This window comes from Prionailurus bengalensis, chromosome E1 (genome assembly GCF_016509475.1).
Source record: "Prionailurus bengalensis isolate Pbe53 chromosome E1, Fcat_Pben_1.1_paternal_pri, whole genome shotgun sequence".
In the NCBI taxonomy this organism is placed as follows: Eukaryota; Metazoa; Chordata; class Mammalia; order Carnivora; family Felidae; genus Prionailurus; species Prionailurus bengalensis.
In genome coordinates this window covers 27643877-27663563 of record NC_057347.1, presented here as the reverse complement: position 1 = coordinate 27663563, position 19687 = coordinate 27643877, and the positions used below count along the sequence as shown (strand labels likewise).

General features: G+C 37.7%; 1 protein-coding gene across 1 annotated transcript in view; it reads left to right on the top strand.

Moving 5' to 3' along the window:
- PPM1E (protein phosphatase, Mg2+/Mn2+ dependent 1E) overlaps positions 1-19687 on the top strand; it is a 224546-nt gene that overhangs the window by 194004 nt on the left and 10855 nt on the right. Inside the window, exons 2-6 of the mRNA XM_043583920.1 lie at positions 4978-5096; positions 12867-13066; positions 16391-16579; positions 18950-19093; positions 19328-19421. Of these exons, the coding sequence (XP_043439855.1) occupies positions 4978-5096; positions 12867-13066; positions 16391-16579; positions 18950-19093; positions 19328-19421 (746 nt within the window). The remainder of the gene's footprint in view (positions 1-4977; positions 5097-12866; positions 13067-16390; positions 16580-18949; positions 19094-19327; positions 19422-19687) is intronic.

Below are 19687 nucleotides of genomic sequence, written 5' to 3'. Positions count from 1 at the left end.
TGGTCTCACCTAAACCTTGCTATCACAAAAATTGCACTAGCTCCAAAATCCTATCCACAGGCATCCTGCTTTCAGGCTACAATATTTCGTTCTTCCAGGTTATGTGCCCAAGTGCTCCCAACTACAGTTGTTTCATTACGTATAGATCACACTGATTTGCCACTTGTGTCTCTTCTTTCTTAGCCACTTTAAAGTCCAAGGTATAACGTTGTAATCACATGCTTAAAAGATAATAAATTTCCATGTCTCTTCTTCACTTTTTAATACTTACTTTGCAAAATCCCAAATATTGACAAACTAGACAATTCTTTTTACCTACACATATTCCAACACATGAACATAGATGGAGAAAATCGTACAACCAAAAAGACTGGTTTCATTTAAAAATTGTCTCAAGCTTCCAACAGTCTCTTAGCACTGACAGTCCTACTCTCTTTTTCATACTACATTCTCATCCCTCCTGCTGCATGTACTTTCTTTCTACCCTTACCACCCAGCTGATAATCTACCCCAATGATTCTCAAAGTGTTGTCCCTAGACCAGCAGCATGAACCTCATCTGGGAACTTGCTAGACATGAAAATTTTCAAGTCTTCAGATCTACTGAGTCGGAAACTCTAGGGATGAGACCCAGCAATCTGTGTTTTAACAAGCCTTGCAAGGTAACTCTGATGTCTGCAAAAGTTTGAGAACTGCTGATCTAACCTACCATACTTCGTTGAGAAGCCATGCTCTAGAATTTAAGCTCCAGAGGAGAGGTTATTTTTGTTTTGTTTTTAATGTTTATTTTGAGAGAGAAAATGCATTAGTTGGGGAGAGGCAGAGTAGGAAGAAGAAAGAGAATCCCAAGCAGGTTCTGTGCTGTCAGACAGGCACAGAGCCTGACATGGGGCTCAATCCCACAAACTGTGAGATCATGACCCGAACTGAAATCAAAAGCCAGACACTTAAACGACTGAGCCACCCAGGTACCCATTTTTTAAAAAAAATATAATTGACATACAATATTAGTTTAAGGTAAACCACACAGTGATCCAACAATTATATACACTATGAAACACTATACAAAGCTACTACACTATTATTGACTGTATTCCCTATGCTGTACTTTTCCTCCCCATGACTTATTTATTTTATAACTGGAAGTCTGTCCCCCTTAATCCCCTTCATTTATTTTCCACACCTTCCTGTCTGGCAACCACTAGTTTGTTCTCTGTATTAGTTTATTTCTGTTCTTTGTTCATTCATTTGATTTTTGGATTCCACATATAAGTGAAATCATATGGTCTTTTTTTCTGACTTATTTCACTTAGGTTCATTCATGTTATCTTGAAGGCAAGATTTCATTATTTTTTATAGCTAGTATTCAATTGTATATAAACTACATAATTCTTCATCCCTCTGTGGATGGACATTTAGGTTGTTCCCTTACCTTGGCTATTATAAATAGTGCTGCAATAAACATAGGAAGGCATATATCTTTTTGAATTAGTGTTTTTGTTTTCTTTGGGTAAATAACCAGAGGCGGAATTACTTAGTTGTATGGTATCTCTGTTTTAATTTTTGAGGAACCTTAATGCTGTTTTTCATAGTGGCTACACCAACTTACATTCCCGCCAACAGTGTATGAGGGTTACAAAGGCAGGAGTTGTCTTTTTTGGTCATTTATATTCTGAGTGCCAGAATGGTTCCTGGAACACTGTAAGCCTCAATAAGTTACTGTTGAATCATACCTTTAGATGGGAATACTCTTATTTCCTACTAAGAAGTCTAGAAGCCTACCTGCATCTGTACCCATTTTCTTCCTTCCTTCTCCAACTGGTGAAATGTGCCTCATGCTAGCAAAGGTCAGCATTATCAGATATGAATTAGATCTCATCTCTTCTTGCCTTCTCAGGAACTTTGCTCCTTTGGTCATCCCCTGTGTCCTACATTATCTATCAGCCTTTCTCTACTAGATCATTTCCTTTAATATACAATCAGATTCTACACCATTCTAAAATAAGAACAGACTCCCTCTCCTCATATGCCCTTTCAGTTACTGTCCCATTTCTGTTTGCCTTCACTGCCACACTTCCTTGCCTTCCATTTCTAATCCTATTTTCACCTCCACTATTCAGTGGTTCTTAACAAAGTCAGTAATTTTTTAAACATCTTTATTGAGATATAATTCACATACCATAAAAGTTACCCATTTAAAGTGTACAATTCAATGGTTTCATACATTCAGAAGTGTTTAATCATCACTACAATCCAAGATTTAGAATATTTTCATCACTCCCAAGAGAAACTTCCCACCCATCAGCAGTTACTCCCTACGCACCTCACCCCTCTGCCCTAGGCTACCGCTACTGTACTCTGTTTCTATAGATTTGCCTATTCTGGACTTTTCCTTTGAATGGAATCATAGAGTGTGTGGTCTTTTGTGACTGGCTTCCATCACCCTAATGTTTCCAAGGTTTATCCACATTGTAGCATGTATGCATACTTTATTCCTTTTATGGCTGAATAATAATCCATTGTATGAATATACTGTATTTTATTTATGCATAATCAGTTGATGGACAGTTGGTTGTTTATGCTCTTTGGCTATTATGAATAATGGTGCTATGAACATATACAAGTTTTTGCGTGGTTACTTCTCTTGGCTATATACCTATAAGTGGAATTGCTGGGCTATATAATAATTAAGCATTTTAAGGAACTGCTAAAGCAGCCGTACTAGATACCAGAAATATTGTTGTAGCTTGTTTTATTTTTTTTTATTTTTTTAATTTATTTTTTTTTTCAACGTTTATTTATTTTTGGGACAGAGAGAGACAGAGCATGAACGGGGGAGGGGCAGAGAGAGAGGGAGACACAGAATCGGAAACAGGCTCCAGGCTCTGAGCCATCAGCCCAGAGCCTGATGCGGGGCTCGAACTCACGGACCGCGAGATCGTGACCTGGCTGAAGTCGGATGCTTAACCGACTGCGCCACCCAGGTGCCCCTGTTGTAGCTTGTTTTAGAAAAACAATCTGCCATAGTCTGTTCTGGCCACACAATTCACATCCTTCACACATGAAAAATACACTTGCCCCCTCCCAAGAAAGTCTCCCAAAGTTCCATTTCTTAATGGCATCAGGCTCAGGCTTGAAGTTTAGAAACTCAGTGAGGTCAGGTGCAGATGAGATTCCTTGGGTACAATTTCTTGATGACAGCTCCTGGAGTATAGTTCCACTTGATATGAAAACATGGTGACTAAAGAAGCAAACTAGGGGCGCCTGGTTGCTCAGTCAGTTAAGTGTCTGACATTGGCTCAGGTCATGATCTCACGGTTTGTGAGTTCAAGCCCTGCATAGGGTTCTGTGCTGATGGTGCAGAACCTACCTGGGATTCTCTCTCTCTCCCTGTTTCTGCCTGTCCCAGTTTCTCTCTCTCTTAAAACAAGCAAATCTAAAAAAAAAATTAAAAAAAGAAGCAAACTATACAACCTTCCCATAACTACCCAAATACAATGGTGAGGCTTGAGATACCCTTCCTATTCCACGAGAGGCAATACTCTTTTTATAATCTCTTCCTATGTGGTATGTTCTTCTACAATTTTAAATACCATCCATACAAGGGCGCCTGGCTGGCTCAGTTGGTTAAGTGTCTGACTCTTGATTTTGGCTCAGGTCATGAGCTCATGCCATGGTTCATGAGTTAGAGCCCGGCATTGGGCTCTGCACTGACAGTGTGGAGCCTGTTTGGGATTCTCCCCCCCACTACCCCGTCCATTTCCTGCTTGTACACATGTACACTCACGCTCTCTCTCTCTCTCTCTCAAAAAAAAAAAAAAAAAAGAATAAAAAGCAACTTATAAAAAACAACATACCATCCGTACATTCATGGCTTCTGAATTTCCTGACATCTCTGAGTTCCACGCTAGAATATCTAATAACTATTTGATACCTTTAACTAGGATATCTCACAGATATTTCCAATTTAACATGATAAAATTAACTCTTATTTTCTTCTTCACCCTTTCCTCCCACAAACCTGTTCTTTTCCTGGTTTCTCCATCTAGGGGAATGATGCCACATTCACCTAGTTGCTCGGTCCAAAACCCAGGACTCAGTCTCAATTCTTTTCTCTGACCTCTGTATTCCAGTAATCAGTAGGTTCTGTATTTTCTTTCTCCAGATTACACTCTTTTTTTCAATCTCACCTGGATTACAACAATCTTGTTATTGGACACCCTTCTTTATTCTTCCTCCTTTCGGATTTCCATTGGTAGTCAAAGTCATATTTTAATTAATATGTCTGGTTATGGCATGCCCTTGCTCACAGTCTTCAGTGACTTCCCACTGCACTTTGAGTAAGATCTGAATTCCTTTCCATGGTCCAAAAGGTTCATATAACTGGCCACTGCCTGTCCCTCTGACCTTATTCCCTGCCATCTTTCCTCCTTTTCCACTATCTTCATCTTCTCTGGGCTTTTTTCAGTTCCTCAAACATCCCAAGCTCTCAGAAGGGATCTGTACACATGGTACTTTCTGTGCCTGGAATATTCTCTCCCAACTTCCCACACCCACAAAACTGAATCTTTCCTGTTCTTTAGGAATAGATTCCTGAATCTATTGGAATCCAGGAATCCAAGGTACAGATTCCTGACCATTCTAAGTAGGTATCCCCCTCTTTATTTTCTATCACTGTAACCTGTTTGTTTCTTTTATAAAACTTATCCCAATTTCAACTATTTGTTTACCTATTTATCATGTCTCCCTAACTAGATTATAAGCCCTACTGAGTCAGAGGTCATGTCTGTGCTATTCACCATTGTATACCCAATTCCAAGGCAGAATGCCTAGCACATAATATACACCCAATAAATATGTGTTGAACAGTGTTTAAAGATATAATTTTGTTTTGAGATAAATATATTAATACTAAGTAATTATTAATGTTAAATGGATTATTTCCTAATTCTTACTGAAATAGCCCTTTCTCTTTCAGTAATTGCCCTTCCTTTTTGGCTGCTGCTTTAGCCAGAGCCACATCAGACGAAGTCCTTCAGAGTGATCTTTCTGCACATTATATCCCAAAGGAAACAGATGGCACAGAAGGAACTGTGGGTGAGTACCTTTCTACATTATTCACTTAAAAATATTAAAATATGGGGCGCCTGGGTGGCTCAGTCAGTTGAGTGTCCAACTCTCGATTTCAGCTCAGCTCATGGTTTCATGGTCATGGGATGAAGCCCCATGTCAGGCTTTGTGCTGAACATGGAGCCTGCTAAGGATTCTGTCTCCCTCTCTGCCCATCCTGTGCTCACATGTGTACTCTCTCTCTCAAAATAAACTTTATATATATATTAAAATCTTCTCATGTGTAGTGACACACAGAAAATGTCTACACAACATGAAATCTAATTCTTTATGCACTTACTGATTTTAGCAGAAGAAGGAGAAAAAAATGCAAAATTATATATATTTCAAACTAGTCAATAAAAGGAGGGAAAAAGAAAAAATACAGGTGTATTTTGAAAATATGTGACAATAATTGGAGCAAGAGACTGCCCTAACAAAATATTATCATAAATAATGCCTGGGTAAATGGAAAGAGTAAAGTGAGAGGTGTGAAGACACAACAGAAAAGATGAGTGAGTGAGGGGAGAGAGAGTTTGAGCAAAACCTATTTAAAACTTTTCACTTACCTTTAAGAATCCAAGTGAAAAATCATATAAAAATTCAAGAAATCAGTTGTAACGTAACTTCTCATTCATTATATTAAATTTTATTTCTACCAGTAAATAAACAGAGTTCTTTATGACAACTATGTAACGTGACTTAATTGTATGGATCACTGGACATCTTTTTTCCAGGCAAATTAAGAGGTTTTATTTTTGAAGGAAGGCCTATTTTATTAACATATTATGCTTATACATATTTGCCAGGCTCTAAAGAAATACCTATTCTCTTATAAATTAGGAATTACTACTCAAATTCATTAAGGAATTTTATTTTTTTTAACGTTTATTCATTTTTGAGAGAGAGGGAGCACAAGCAGGGGAGGAACAGAGACAGGGAGACACAGAATCTGAAGCAGGTTCCAGGCTCTGAGCTGTCCCCACATAGCCTGATGCAAACTCACAAACCAGGAGATCATGACCTGAGCTGAAGTTGGATGCTTAACTGACTGAGCCACCTAGGCGCCACCCCCCTTTTAACTTTTTTTTTTTAAGGAATTTTAATATTTCATTTTATTCCAACTTAAGCATTTGCCTTTAAACATGGTGCATAAGGAGCAAAGCATATATTAATGAATCAGAGTAGCTAATCCCAGAGAACTTGAGGCAGATATAAAAGTAAACATTTCTGTTCTTCCTTTATCTCTCTAGATCATTTTTGACAGAAAATTGGCAAGAAAGGAATTCCTCTTCTTGTTTTTACTGAGAGTAATTGATTCACTTGGAACCAAATTGTTCCAGAGACAACTTGGATGGAATTCCTGTTACAAAGCATTGGTCTTTCCTCTGTTACTGATGCATGAAGTAAAAGCCCTGTAATGAAAAGATGAGGGAGATTAAATTCTGCTTCACTGCAGCCTGGGTGATGGCTGACTCAGTTCCAGCTCAGTACAGTGACATTAACGACTAATGAGTAATTTACAGCTGCGAGGGGGTGGATTGCTACTTTGGACAATTTTCTCTTTTTCACACCCTTTTTTATTTCATTTTTCCATTTCAAGCAGCAATTATACATACTGATGTTCTACACTCCCTGCAGAAGGAAAATACTTAACGTAGCAAGATTGAAGTGTTGCCCTGCATGCCTATTTTGGAAGAATATTTGGAACCCCCATAAGATAGCAAAAGTGAAATGGTGGTATCATTGGTAGTTCTGATTTTATGTTTTTTCAATAGATTACCCAGTAATGTCTCCAGGCCATGGCTGTGATTCAGAATGATCTGTTGTAATCTAACTATTTGCAAGTCCTTAATCCTTTTAACCCAAATCACTCAGTGTGAACTGCTGCTGAGGAGAATCTCTACAGGGCATATTGTGTTTATCCACACATTAGAGTGGGAAATGAGCTTACTGAGTAAGGTCTGCTGTCACTGGATTACAGGCACTCAAGTCCCCAATGAAATGCCATTGTCTCTCCTCTTAGTTGTTTCCAAAAACAGACTTAATAAAAATCCTTAACCTAAAAGTTTATGTCACCCATAGCAAAATGTTTGCTAAATGACCTTGTGTGTCTCTTGGTACAAATTTAGTTTGGCGGATGTAACACCTATCCAGACAACCTAAAATCTATTTAAAATATCCCAGTGTAAAAATTAAAAACAAGAAGGGGAAAATGATCACTAATACTGAGGAAATTAAAAGAATTATGAAAATTTTGTGTAAATAAATCTGAAAAGCTGGGTATTTTCTAGAAAAATACAAGTTAACAGACTTTACCTAAGAAGAAAGAGATTGAGAAGATTGCCCAGGAGCAGTCTTCCAAAAAGGAGAAAGAATAGGTGATTCTACAAGTGAACATTTTCAAATGATCAAAGACAGATAATTCCAATGTTTGTTAGAATGAATTATCCAATTGCACAAAGAAGGAAAATTTGTAAACCATAACACTGATACCAAAACTTGCCTGAAACAAAACTAAAAAATATGAGGGGTCAGTCTTAGCAATCAATGTAAAACATCTTAAGTAAAATACTTGTATATTGAGTACAATAGTTAATTCATTCAATGTGTATTTTCTTGAGGGCTGACCATATGCTTAGCATGTGCTGAGGAGACCATAAAACAAAAATAATAGGAAGCCTGTTAGCATAATTTGTATATTAAAAGGTCAAAAGAAGAAAAACAGCAGAATAATCTCAAAAGATGCCCAAAGAAGCATTTGATTAAATTCAATTATCCATTCCTAATTTTAAAAATATACTTAATAAAGTAGAACTAGATGGGTACCTCTTGGACACTGTAGGACAAAATTTGACTCAGAGCAAAATCTAGCATTTGTGCATAATGTATGCTTAAGAATTTTTTGGTTGCAGGGTGCCTGGCTGTCTCAGTTGGATGATCATGTGATTCTTTATCTCGGGGTTGTAAGTTTGGGCTCCATGTTGGGTGTAGAGATTATTTAAAAATAAAATCTTAAAAAAAAAAATTTTTTTTTTAGTTGCAAGTGACCACTAACAACTCAGACTGGCTTCAGCAAAACAGAATTTATTGGCTACCTTCAATGTATGGGCTACACGGCTAGATGCAAGGCTTCACATGATTCATCAGAACCTGGCATTTCTCCAAATCTCAGCTGTATTCTTTTTTTTTTTTTTTAAGTAGGCTCCACACCCAACATGGGGCTTGAACTCACAACCCTGAGATCAGCAGTTGCATGCTCTACCAAATGAGCCAGGCACCCCTCTTTAATTTTGATTTTATTTTCAGGCTCCATTTTCAGGCAAGATCACTGCTAGGCCACCAGGTCTTCAACTGCCCAGGTGCAAATCAAGCAGGAAAATAAGAGTAACTAACTACTCAGTTGCTCTTACATAAATCACAGATTCACTCTAACCAGCCCAGCTTGGGTTATTTCCAATTCCTGAATCCATCACTGTGGCCAGAGGAATGTGATTCTCTAATTAGCTAGACCTGAATCACATGTTTTACCCCTAGATACACAGGAACTGAGAGAAGGAAATGTCTCTGGTAGAAAGAGGAATGTTTGCTAGGTGGCCAAAAAAAAAAAAAAAAAAAAAAAAAAAAAACCCCAAATCACATTAAAGCAAAGTTCTGACTCAAAATAGGAAATAAAGTAAAATAACTAGGAATATATTCTTTAAGAAATATGAAGCTCCTGGGGTGCCTGGCGGGCTCAGTTGGAAGAGCATGTGAACTCTGGGTCATGAGTTCGAGCCCTACTTTGGGGATAGAAAATTACTTTTAAAAAAATCCTATGAGTACAGGAGCACTGATGCATAGGGCCACTTGTACCCCAATGTTCATAGCAGCACTCTCAACAATAGCCAAATTATGGAAAGAGCCTAAATGTCCATCAACTGATGAATGGATAAAGAAATTGTGGTTTATATACACAATGGAATATTACGTGGCAATGAGAAAAAATGAAATATGGCCTTTTGTAGCAACGTGGATGGAACTGGAGAGTGTGATGCTAAGTGAAATAAGCCATACAGAGAAAGACAGATACCATATGGTTTCACTCTTAGGTGGATCCTGAGAAACTTAACAGGAACCCATGGGGGAGGGGAAGGAAAAAAAAAAAGAGGTTAGAATGGGAGAGAGCCAAAGCATAAGAGACTGTTAAAAACTGAGAACAAACTGAGGGTTGATGGGGGGTGGGAGGGAGGAGAGGGTGGGTGATGGGTATTGAGGAGGGCACCTTTTGGGATGAGCACTGGGTGTTGTATGGAAACCAATTTGTCAATAAATTTCAGAAAAAAAAAAAAAATCCTATGAGGGGCGCCTGGGTAGCTCAGTTGGTTAAGTGTTGACTTCAGCTCAGGTCATGATCTCATGGCCTGTGAGTTACAGCCTTGCATTGGGCTGTGTGCTGAGAGCTCAGAGCCTGGAGCCTGCTTCAGATTCTGTGTCTCCCTCTTTCTCTGCCCCTCCCTCACTCATGCTTTCTCTCAAAAATAAAAATAAACATTAAAAAAAATTTTTTTAATCCTATGTTAAAACTAGTGAGCAACATAAAAAGGATTTAATTAATGAAACAATAATGTTTCAATAATGAAACAACTTGTTTCTAGATAAGACTCAATATGAAAAATACATTAATTTTTTTTTCTTTTGCAGGTTACTCTATAAATTCAAGGTAACCCCAAACACAAGGGCAACAAATTTTCCCCTTCAAACTTGGCAAAATAATTAGAAAAATCATCTGGAAGAATAAACATGTCAAACTACCATAGTGATAGCCTTTTAAAGTTAGTATTAGGTAGGAAAACTAGTTCTGATATGAAAACATGTTACAAAGTTACAGTAATTATAAATTTTTTTTAACATTTATTGAGAGACAGAGAGAGGCAGAATGTGAGCAGGCAGGGGAGATGTAGAGAGAGGGGGAGACACAGAATCGAAGCAGGCTCCAGGCCCTGAGCTGTCAGCACAGAGCCCAACGTGGGGCTCGAACTCACAAACTGTGAGATCACGACCTGAGCCAGGTGCCCCAAAGTTACAGTAATTATAAAATAATGGCACCACTGTAGAAATTGATGGAGTGAAGGGGCACCTGGGTGGCTCAGTCGGTTGAGCATCTGACTTCAGCTCAGGTAGTGATCTCAAGGTCCGTGGGTTCGAGCCCCATGTTGGGCTCTGTGCTGACAGCTCAGAGCCTGGAGCCTGCTTCGGATTCTGTGTCTCCCTCTCTCTCTGCCTCTCCCTCACTCATGCTCTGTCTCTCTGTCTCAAAAATAAATAAACATTAAAAAAAAAAGTTAAAATCGGAGTGAAGCAGAATGGACAATCAAAAAGCATACAAATATTTTAATATTTTAGTAGCTAATTTAAGTTTGCATATTCATTTATTCAGTAAACATCTAGTGAGCCCCTGCTATCTGCCAGTTACTGTACTATGATGAATCAAGTATAATTGAGACACAGTCTGTATGTATAGTCTAATTTGGGAAATGTAGAGCACGGGTGTTGGAGTCAGACCTGTGATTAAAAATGGTTTTACTTATTTGTGAAATGTTCTAGAGAAAGAGGATATAACAAGTACTTGATAAATATTATCTATTGGTATAAAATGTGGCAAGAGCTATAGAAGATGGTGTAATGGGAATGTAATGGAAGAAGCAACTAGGAGGGGGTAGGAACAGATCTACTGGTTTACTAAATACTAGAGGAAGCTGGTATTGCCTCCACCTAACCAATTTACTGTCCAATAGACAGCACAGGTATGGAAATGTTCTCTGCCTATGTTGTCTAATGTGGTAGCAACTGGCTATATGCAGTTACTGAGCATTTGAAATATAGCCAATGTAACCAAAAAACTGAATTCTAAATTTTACTTAAAGTTAAATGGCCACATGTAGCTAGTAAGCAACCTTACTGGACAGTGCGGGTCTATATAAGAAGAGTAATATACAAGTCAAAAAATAATGGTTTCTATTTGGAACATTATCTGGAAACTATCCCGATAGTTAACATCAGTTATTTGTTTCACCCGACTCCATTCTCCCTAAGTGTTTCCAAATTCACTTATTGTTTTGCAGTCCTCTGTTGTGATTGAGTCAAACTCACACCTATGCTGCTGCAAAGACCAAATGGGTTGGAGTGATACAAATAGGTAATTGCTGGTTGAAAGAATCTCTAGGCAACTGGTGCTTTAAAAAAATAAAGATTGGAGTTTTGTCAAAACAGTAAAAATATTGGCTTGTCTATTAGCTTCAGTTCCTCTCTTATACACACCTCCTCAGGTTGTATTGGCTCTTTGAACTTGGTTTCTTTTTCAAATGTACCCTTGATTTTCAATTAAATAAAAATGTCAAGCGGGGGGCAGAGCCACAAAACATAGGTTACCACCCTGTACTATGTTAGAAAAAAAAAAAGGCAACAAAAACCTTGAGATAAGCTTTCTGAATATAATCATTGTTGGAAGGATTTTGAGTAAGAAAACAGGTAAAGGTAGTCACAGATTAAAGCAGCAGCAGGGAAGGGGATAAAAAAATGGGAATCTAAGTTCCTAGGCCATTCTAGAACACAAAGTCTCTCTTCTGGGGATCTGTGTTCTAGATCAGAGGAGTCATGTGCAGCCACTGCCCATCTGGTACACATTTTCACAGGCTGTCAGGTAATATCTGATTTATGTAAAGTTAAAAAAAAAAGGTTTTTGGAGAATTCTGAATTTTTTTTTACCGGTTTACCTGGGATATAGTAATCTAAAATGCTGGCCTGAGAAAACCTAATCTCCCCCTGGTTATTTAACAGCTGCACTTGAGTAGAGGACAGCTGGAGCTGAGATGGTGTGAGACACTATTCATTGTGGCCTAAAAGGCTTACACATCTGTCATCCATTGAAGGATTCGAGTCCGACTCAGAAGTCAGCTCATCTGTTCCACTTGATAGGTAGTAGACTTAATGATCTAGGGTAAAGAATCCTCTGGGTGGTCTTTTTCTATCCAGGGTTACACATACAGACAGAGTTTAAGTACTTTTTCCCTTAGAGACTTTTAAAACTTTAAAAACTTTACTTCATTTGTTAACCTAGCTAAACTATTGAAGCCATTGCCAAAAACTTTAATTAAAAAATTCATCAAATAAGAAAAATGTGTATCATTTAGTTCCAAATTATGATCAGTTACAAGAGAGAAAAGTTAGGGAACTGGAGGGAGGTAAAGGAAGAGGTCAGGAAGAAAAAGACAAAAGCAAAATGGTAATCAAAATAAATGCTCATTCCTGTAGTTTGCAAATGAATGATGTTTTTTTTCATAGGCCTTTCATATTTCAATTGCTGAATAACTACCGTTCATATTTCAGTCATTCTTCTAAGCAGGGGGTGCTGGCTCTCCAGATAATAACCATGGCAGCCAACCAAAAGGGAGCCACTGCTGTGGAGCTGAACTAGATAGCAGTGGTCAGAGCACTTTGAGGGTTGGAAGAAATCCAGTCTAGGAGTAGATCCAACCCTGGCCAGAGGTTTTCTCCTTATGACATAAGGATATCAGTGGCAGCTGCTGGCTGATGATTTTCTACTAGATTGGTTGTCATTTTCTCTCTTCAGAAGCAACATTTCATTTTTCTTGAGAAGAGGAATTTCTTCTATTAAGGAGTTTGACTAAGGTGACCTACTTCTGTCTTTACCAAGCAGGCTAGTGAAAAGCAGCTTTAAATGGCTCTTCACTGGGGGTGTCTGTGTTTCTTTCACAGAGATTGAGACAATGAAATTGGCGCGTTCTGTCTTCAGCAAACTACATGAGATTTGCTGCAGCTGGGTGAAAGACTTCCCTCTCCGCAGGAGACCCCAGCTTTATTATGAAACATCAATCCATGCCATCAAAAACATGCGCAGGAAAATGGAAGACAAACATGTCTGCATTCCTGACTTTAATATGCTCTTCAATTTAGAGGTAAAGGGCACTTCTCAAGAATCCATGAGATTTAAAAAACAAAACAAACACCTTCATGGTCCTATTTTCTGATAGTATCTCTGATGGGTTGGAGGACTAAAGGCAGAGTGACACAAATTTGCTTGCATTAGACAACAGAAAAGTAACTATTTTATGTTATTTTGGGGTTTTGTTTTATTTAAAGTACGCTTTACGCTCAATGTAAACCCCAGATCAAGAGTCGCATACTCCACTGACTGAATCAGCTAGATGCCCCTATTTTATGTTATTTTGAATAAATAATATATCCACGTGGTTCAGAATTGGGAAAAAAAAATCTCTTGTCTCACAGACAGTGCTCTTCCATGAAGACAAGGGAAGTACCAAATTTTTGTGTAAACTTTCAGAGTTATTCTATAAACATATAAGCAAAAAGAAAAGCTGTCATACCTCAATAAAGCTGTTGATTAAGTTCCCACATTACTGTGTTGTTGAAGCAACATAAAACACAAACATAAAAGAATGTGAGACTGAGACCGTTTTCTGATTTCATGTGATTTTCTTTTTAAAATCTTGGTTTCTGATACAGGAAAGTAGCTGGAATTACATTTCGTGAATCTCTGTGACTGACAAATTGGATCATATGAGCCTTGTCAGCTTAATAACCATTTTCTTGTTACCTTCCTCTTCTTTTTCTATTAAATGTGTTAGGTTAGTGCAAACAGAGGTAGGTTTGTTTCCTTTGCCTGTCACTTGCCTCTTTTCTTCACTCAAGTCCATAACTTAAAAATTACAATGTAGTAATTTATACAAAGCACAATATTTCCTTCATTTGGCAGCTAAATTTAAATTTTAGCTGACTGTCAGGGTCTGCTAAGCAGTGATAGTAGGTTGATAATTGGTGCTTATGTTACAAAGATAGATCAGCTTTGTTTCCAAATATCTTTAGACTATCTGGATATCTCTGTTTCCAAATGTTACCATGCCTGTGCAAATATAACCTAAAAAGCTATATTGTATGATAAACAACCCTTCTATCACTATACCCATTTGAAGATTATACTCAGGTTTGAGGGCATTATTGTTTTTTTTCTGATCTGGTTGGTTTTCATTTTGCCTCAAAAGCAGCTCATATATATGTGATATATTTGCCTCAAAAGCAGCACATATATATGACTGGTTATCTGTGAATGGTGAGATAATATAGATTTCTTTCTTTCTTTATACTTCTTTATTAGTCCCAATAAACAATAAATCATCTTTATACCAGGGGAAACACTATTTTTTAATTAAAAATTTTTTTAATTAAAAATTTTTTAAAGATTTTAAGATTTTAATCTTTAATTTAATCTTTAATTTAAAGATTTTAAATTAAATTTTTTTAAAAAAATTAAAAATTAAATTTAAATTAAAAAATTTAAAACTAATTTTTTAAAGAGATCCACTTGGCTCTCTTCTGTTTCTTCAGATGCTATATTGAATCTCCCCACTATGGCACGTGGGTGGCTCAGTCAGTTAAGCGTCTGACTCTTGATTTGGGCTCAGGTCATGATCTCACAGTTTCATGAGTTTAAGCCCTGCGTTGGGCTCCACGCTGATAGTGTGGAGTCTGCTTGGGAGTCTCTCTCTCCTTCTGCCCCTCTTCCACTTGTGCTCTTTCAGTCTCTCAAAATAAATAAACTTAAAAAATAAATCTCCCACCAATCACACACTAAAGTTCTATTCTCATGTCCTCATAAAAGTATTCTTGTCTCCTCCCTCTTTGTGATGACCCCACATCAGCTCACTCATTTAAAAACTGCTTGTAAAAGCTGTTTTTCAGTTTTACCCTTATTCTGCCAACTGAGTTGTTTATAAGTACTGCTTTAGTACATGTCATTTAGTACATTTAGTACATGTCAGTCAATACTTTTCTGAAGATAGTTCTGTTTAATCAGTTAATCTTCAATGGCATTGTAGATGGTACTTATTAAACTATTAACTGGTTGTAATGTCTGTATTAGATATTGATATCATAATATTTGGGTGTTTTTATTCTATTTATATTTGGTGCTTTTGTAAATGTAGTATGCACTTTAAAAAGAACTTTTCTTTCTTTCTTTTTTTTTTTTTTAAAGATTTTAAGTAATCTCTACATCTAACATGGGGCTTGAACTCACAACCCCAACATCAAGAGTTGCATGCTCCTGTGACTGAGCCAGCCAGGTTTCCCTAAAAAGAATTTTTTCAAAGCACAGACATATCTGTTGTTTTAGTAGTTCTTCCAAATCCCCATGAGATAGCAACTCATCCTTACTTAAAATAGATGAGAAAATAAGCACAAGAAAATTAGATGGTTTACTTTGTATATTTGATTTCCTTTGAATGACAGGGCCTAGACTCATCTGAGCTCCCTGATCCCAAGGATGAAGTCAAAGTTTGCAAAAGAAAATGATTACATATTGTTGCCTAAAGGGAGCCCAGGACTCAAGTGAGAGTTCAGGGAGTTAGAAATCTCCTTAGTAAGCTAGATCAGAGATGTGAACACTGCTGTTGAAGATAAAGAAGCAAACTACTTAATGTTTAAATGTAATATTGTGATTAGGCTTCCTTTGTCAACACAAAGCACAGGTTTGGAAGACCCTCCTCTGGCAGTTGCCTTTATGCTTCAAGCAGTGGGTGAGCCAGGAAGTGCGAGGCTCAATCTTGGATTAGAGGACAAGGCATAATGGTTACAGGACATTTGGACATCTAATATGGTTCAAGTTTGGCTAACCAGTTTAGAGACTGTGTTATATATGGTGGGTATTCAGTGTGACTGAATGATTTATGAAGAAGATATTATAGTTAAGAAGTATGTGTATACTTTCATTATCTCTGTATTTTAAACAACCTAACATAATTGGCCCTGTGCTGAAGGCCAATTATTTTCTATTGTTCTCGGTTTCTAATTTTATAAGAATACTTTCATTTTGAGAAAAATGCTCAGTCCAGAACAGCTTTTGCTCAATTCGTCCTTATACCTTCTCTTTCCTCCCCCTTCCCACAACTTGTAACAGCAGTTTTGAAGCAACTGTATGTGGGTGGTTTCCATGGTATAAGACAACAACTTTCACAAAGAGGGTGCTTCAGCCTGAGCTAATTGGCCATGATGTGTTCCAGTGTTATGTGTATAAACACAGATGCCCTCATATTGCAGGTATTTTAGCAGCTGATCATGCATGTCAAAAAAGGGAAGCATTTAGTCTCATTATCTGGGTGACAAGTGTAGTAGAGGAGGACAATGGGCACCAGTACAGGGGATTGGTTCATGTGAGTCACACTGTACCTAACTCACTTAACTGTTTCTGTTTTTCTTATTGACAGGACCAGGAAGAACAGGCTTACTTTGCAGTGTTTGATGGCCATGGAGGAGTGGATGCTGCCATTTATGCCTCCATTCACCTGCATGTTAATTTAGTACGCCAGGAAATGTTCCCCCATGATCCTGCTGAGGCCCTGTGCCGGGCCTTCCGGGTTACTGATGAGCGGTTTGTGCAGAAAGCAGCCAGGGAGGTATGCCTTTTTCTCATAAATTCCAGCCATGAATGCACTGGCTGAGCTCAGCTTGGTCTGTGGTTCAAGGGCTACTTTGGATTTTGTCTTTTTGGGCAGGCATTATTTAAAGTTCTCTTTCAAACTGTATTCTTGACCCACAGTATTGGATTCTATAGTAGTTCTAATTCCCTCTTTAGGGCTTTAGGGGGTGATATGATGTACTGTACAGAAACTCCAAAGCTATAGTTTTCCAGAAAGCCAGTCCATTGCTGGATTTGGCAGGTGAGTTTTATCTTTCTTATTTACCAGCGCCTGTCAGGTTCACACTAGGACCATCTCTATAAGCAGACTTTTGCTGACAAGATCTGGGTATGGTGATTAAAACAATGGACTAAAAAGGAAACAGAAGCTAGATTACTCCCATACACTTGGTTCTAAATGGGTTGGCAGTGTTTTACTGTGTATCTCTTGAGGGAAAATTTGCTTGGAAAGAGTGAATCCTTAGATGATTCTTGAACTGATTTTCTCTTAATAGGAAGAAAAGTCAGAGCTCATGTCCTAATTTCTTAAGGTTAATCAGACCTAAGGTTTTTACTCTACATGAATGACAGGGGCTCTATATTAAGATCTAAAAGTAAAAATTTTAATCTAATTATCATTCGGGGCATTGGTATATGATTAACTACAGTACTCTATTCATTTCTAACTGGGGAACAATAGCAAGATAATAATTTTTAATTTTTAAAAGTAATTACATAATTATACATACAGAAAATTAGACTCCTGCCCTATGAATTAAACATTAACTATTTTTGAAATGGACTTGGAAAGAGCAGGGTCACCATTTAATCCATTTTTTCGATCTCATTGTTATTGGTTTATAGCAATAGTGGTGCTTGGAATTAATGAGACTAATTCAGAACTATTTGGTATTAAGCAATGAAAATATTCTGTTATCTCTCCACCTGCATCCCAGGTTTAGATTAATATGCAAATCCAACAACAGGAACCACTAGGGTCTACATGTAGAGGTGGGGCAAGACAACAAAATACTTGTTGACCTCAGACCTTCTCAGAGGCTTTTGAGGGCTGGTGCTGCGTGGCTCTGCCTGCCTTGGAGCTGCTGGCTGTCCTCACTCTGAGGACAAGACTGGCCCTTGAGAGGTGATGTGTAATCACCAACGTGAAACTAAGAGACTTGCTTTGTCTTCTTCATCTTCTGTTTTATCCTTTTTCCTCTGTGCCCTCAAAATCAGGACTTTTCTGACCATGTTCACCTCATTTGCTTTGCCAGTGATCCTGATGTCTCTCAGTCTTGCCAACAGTTCTCTTGAATAATTTAGGTTTGTCTCAGCAGTTACTTTTCTCCTTCTTGTGCATCCATGTGCTGCTAACTGCTGGGAAGAAAGTAGCTATTCCTGTTGTGAAGCAGCCCTGCCTCCTGTTCTCTCCAGGGCATATGCACTGAAGTGTCTTTATCATGTGTTCCAGGGGGCTGAGTTTTTGAACACTCTGTGTGGGAAGGCATTTTATTGGTGGGTGAGGATTTATAACAAACTTTCCCTATATAGGGAAAATGAGAAGTTGTTTTTCTCATTGGATACAAGGGGCCTTTTACCATCCCTGACGCATTGGTTCTAATTTAGGCCAAGTCCTTGGTAACAGAAAGTCATGCTTATTTCGTGGTGACTCATGTCAAATTGGAGATGTCATTTTAGTATAGTAATATCGGGAGCATTAAGTACAGTGGTACTGAGCTACTGAGGTGAAATTCCAGGCTGTTCTTTATGCAGTGTTCCACAAGCAAAGGCCCCTAAAATTATTATAGATTTTTTTAAAACTATAAGCAACTTAGCATGCCAGGAAACATGTATCTCTTGGCTCCTAGTTAATATTCAGAGTATGGGAGCATTTGTTTTATATTAATCAGATATTTTATATGTTTTGTGTAATCTAGGATCCTCCCTGTGAACACACATCAGTAACAAAATAGAGACCAGAATATGGAAATCTTTAAAGATTACTATAGTGGACTGACAACTGGACTAGGAGGAAAAAGAATTTCAGTTGTTTTGTGTACTAATGAATTACCTGGCCTTGGAAAATCACATAACCTGCCATAGTTTTTCTTACCTATACATGAAATGAAATGAAATGAAATGAAATGAAATGATCATCCCTGCCTTGCATATCACAGTTTGCATCTATGTGTGTGGACATGCACATAAAAATGCATTGAAAAATAGGAATTACTATTTATTGTGAAATCAAGTTATTAATAATCTAGCCCCCAACTAAAAGTTTATATTAACTATAAACTGCTTCTCAATGAGAATTTGATTTCTATTTATTTTTTACTGACTCTAGTTTTATTTAAATTATTTTCAGAGCTTAAGATGTGGGACCACAGGAGTGGTGACTTTTATCAGAGGTAACATGCTCCATGTGGCCTGGGTTGGGGATTCCCAGGTTATGCTTGTGAGAAAAGGCCAAGCTGTTGAACTAATGAAGCCACACAAACCGGACAGGGAGGTAAGTGTGCTCTGTTAAAGCACATGCCACAGAGGCAGTTTTCTAGTTACTAAGATTCATTTGATTATTATAATTACCACGACTCGCTGAGCAACCATGTCCACCTTACAAAGGAGTAATAAAGAGAACCTCTCCAGGAAGCTGACGAATATTATATCTCTTGTTTACTATGTAAGGTAGAAAAATAAATCCTGAATCCAATTATTTGCTTCTCTCTATTGCATTGCTGTTTAGGATGAAAAGCAGCGAATTGAGGCTCTTGGAGGTTGTGTAGTCTGGTTTGGTGCCTGGAGGGTGAATGGAAGTCTGTCGGTCTCCAGAGCTATTGGTAGGAAAAACCAATTAATTTTTGTTTCTCCAAACTGTCCTCTTCCAGATCATTGTCTTATATTAACTCCATATTATATTAACTACAATAAGAAAACCTGAGATGGTAATTTATATTATGAGACTGGTTATTATTATTTAAAATAATGATTGGATAATGCCTCTTAATTATTTGATTTAATCAACCATTTCATCTATATGCTTAAATACCATTATTAAAAGGGAACTATGTTAAATGCAGAACTTCTTAGTTTCTATCCTTTTTTT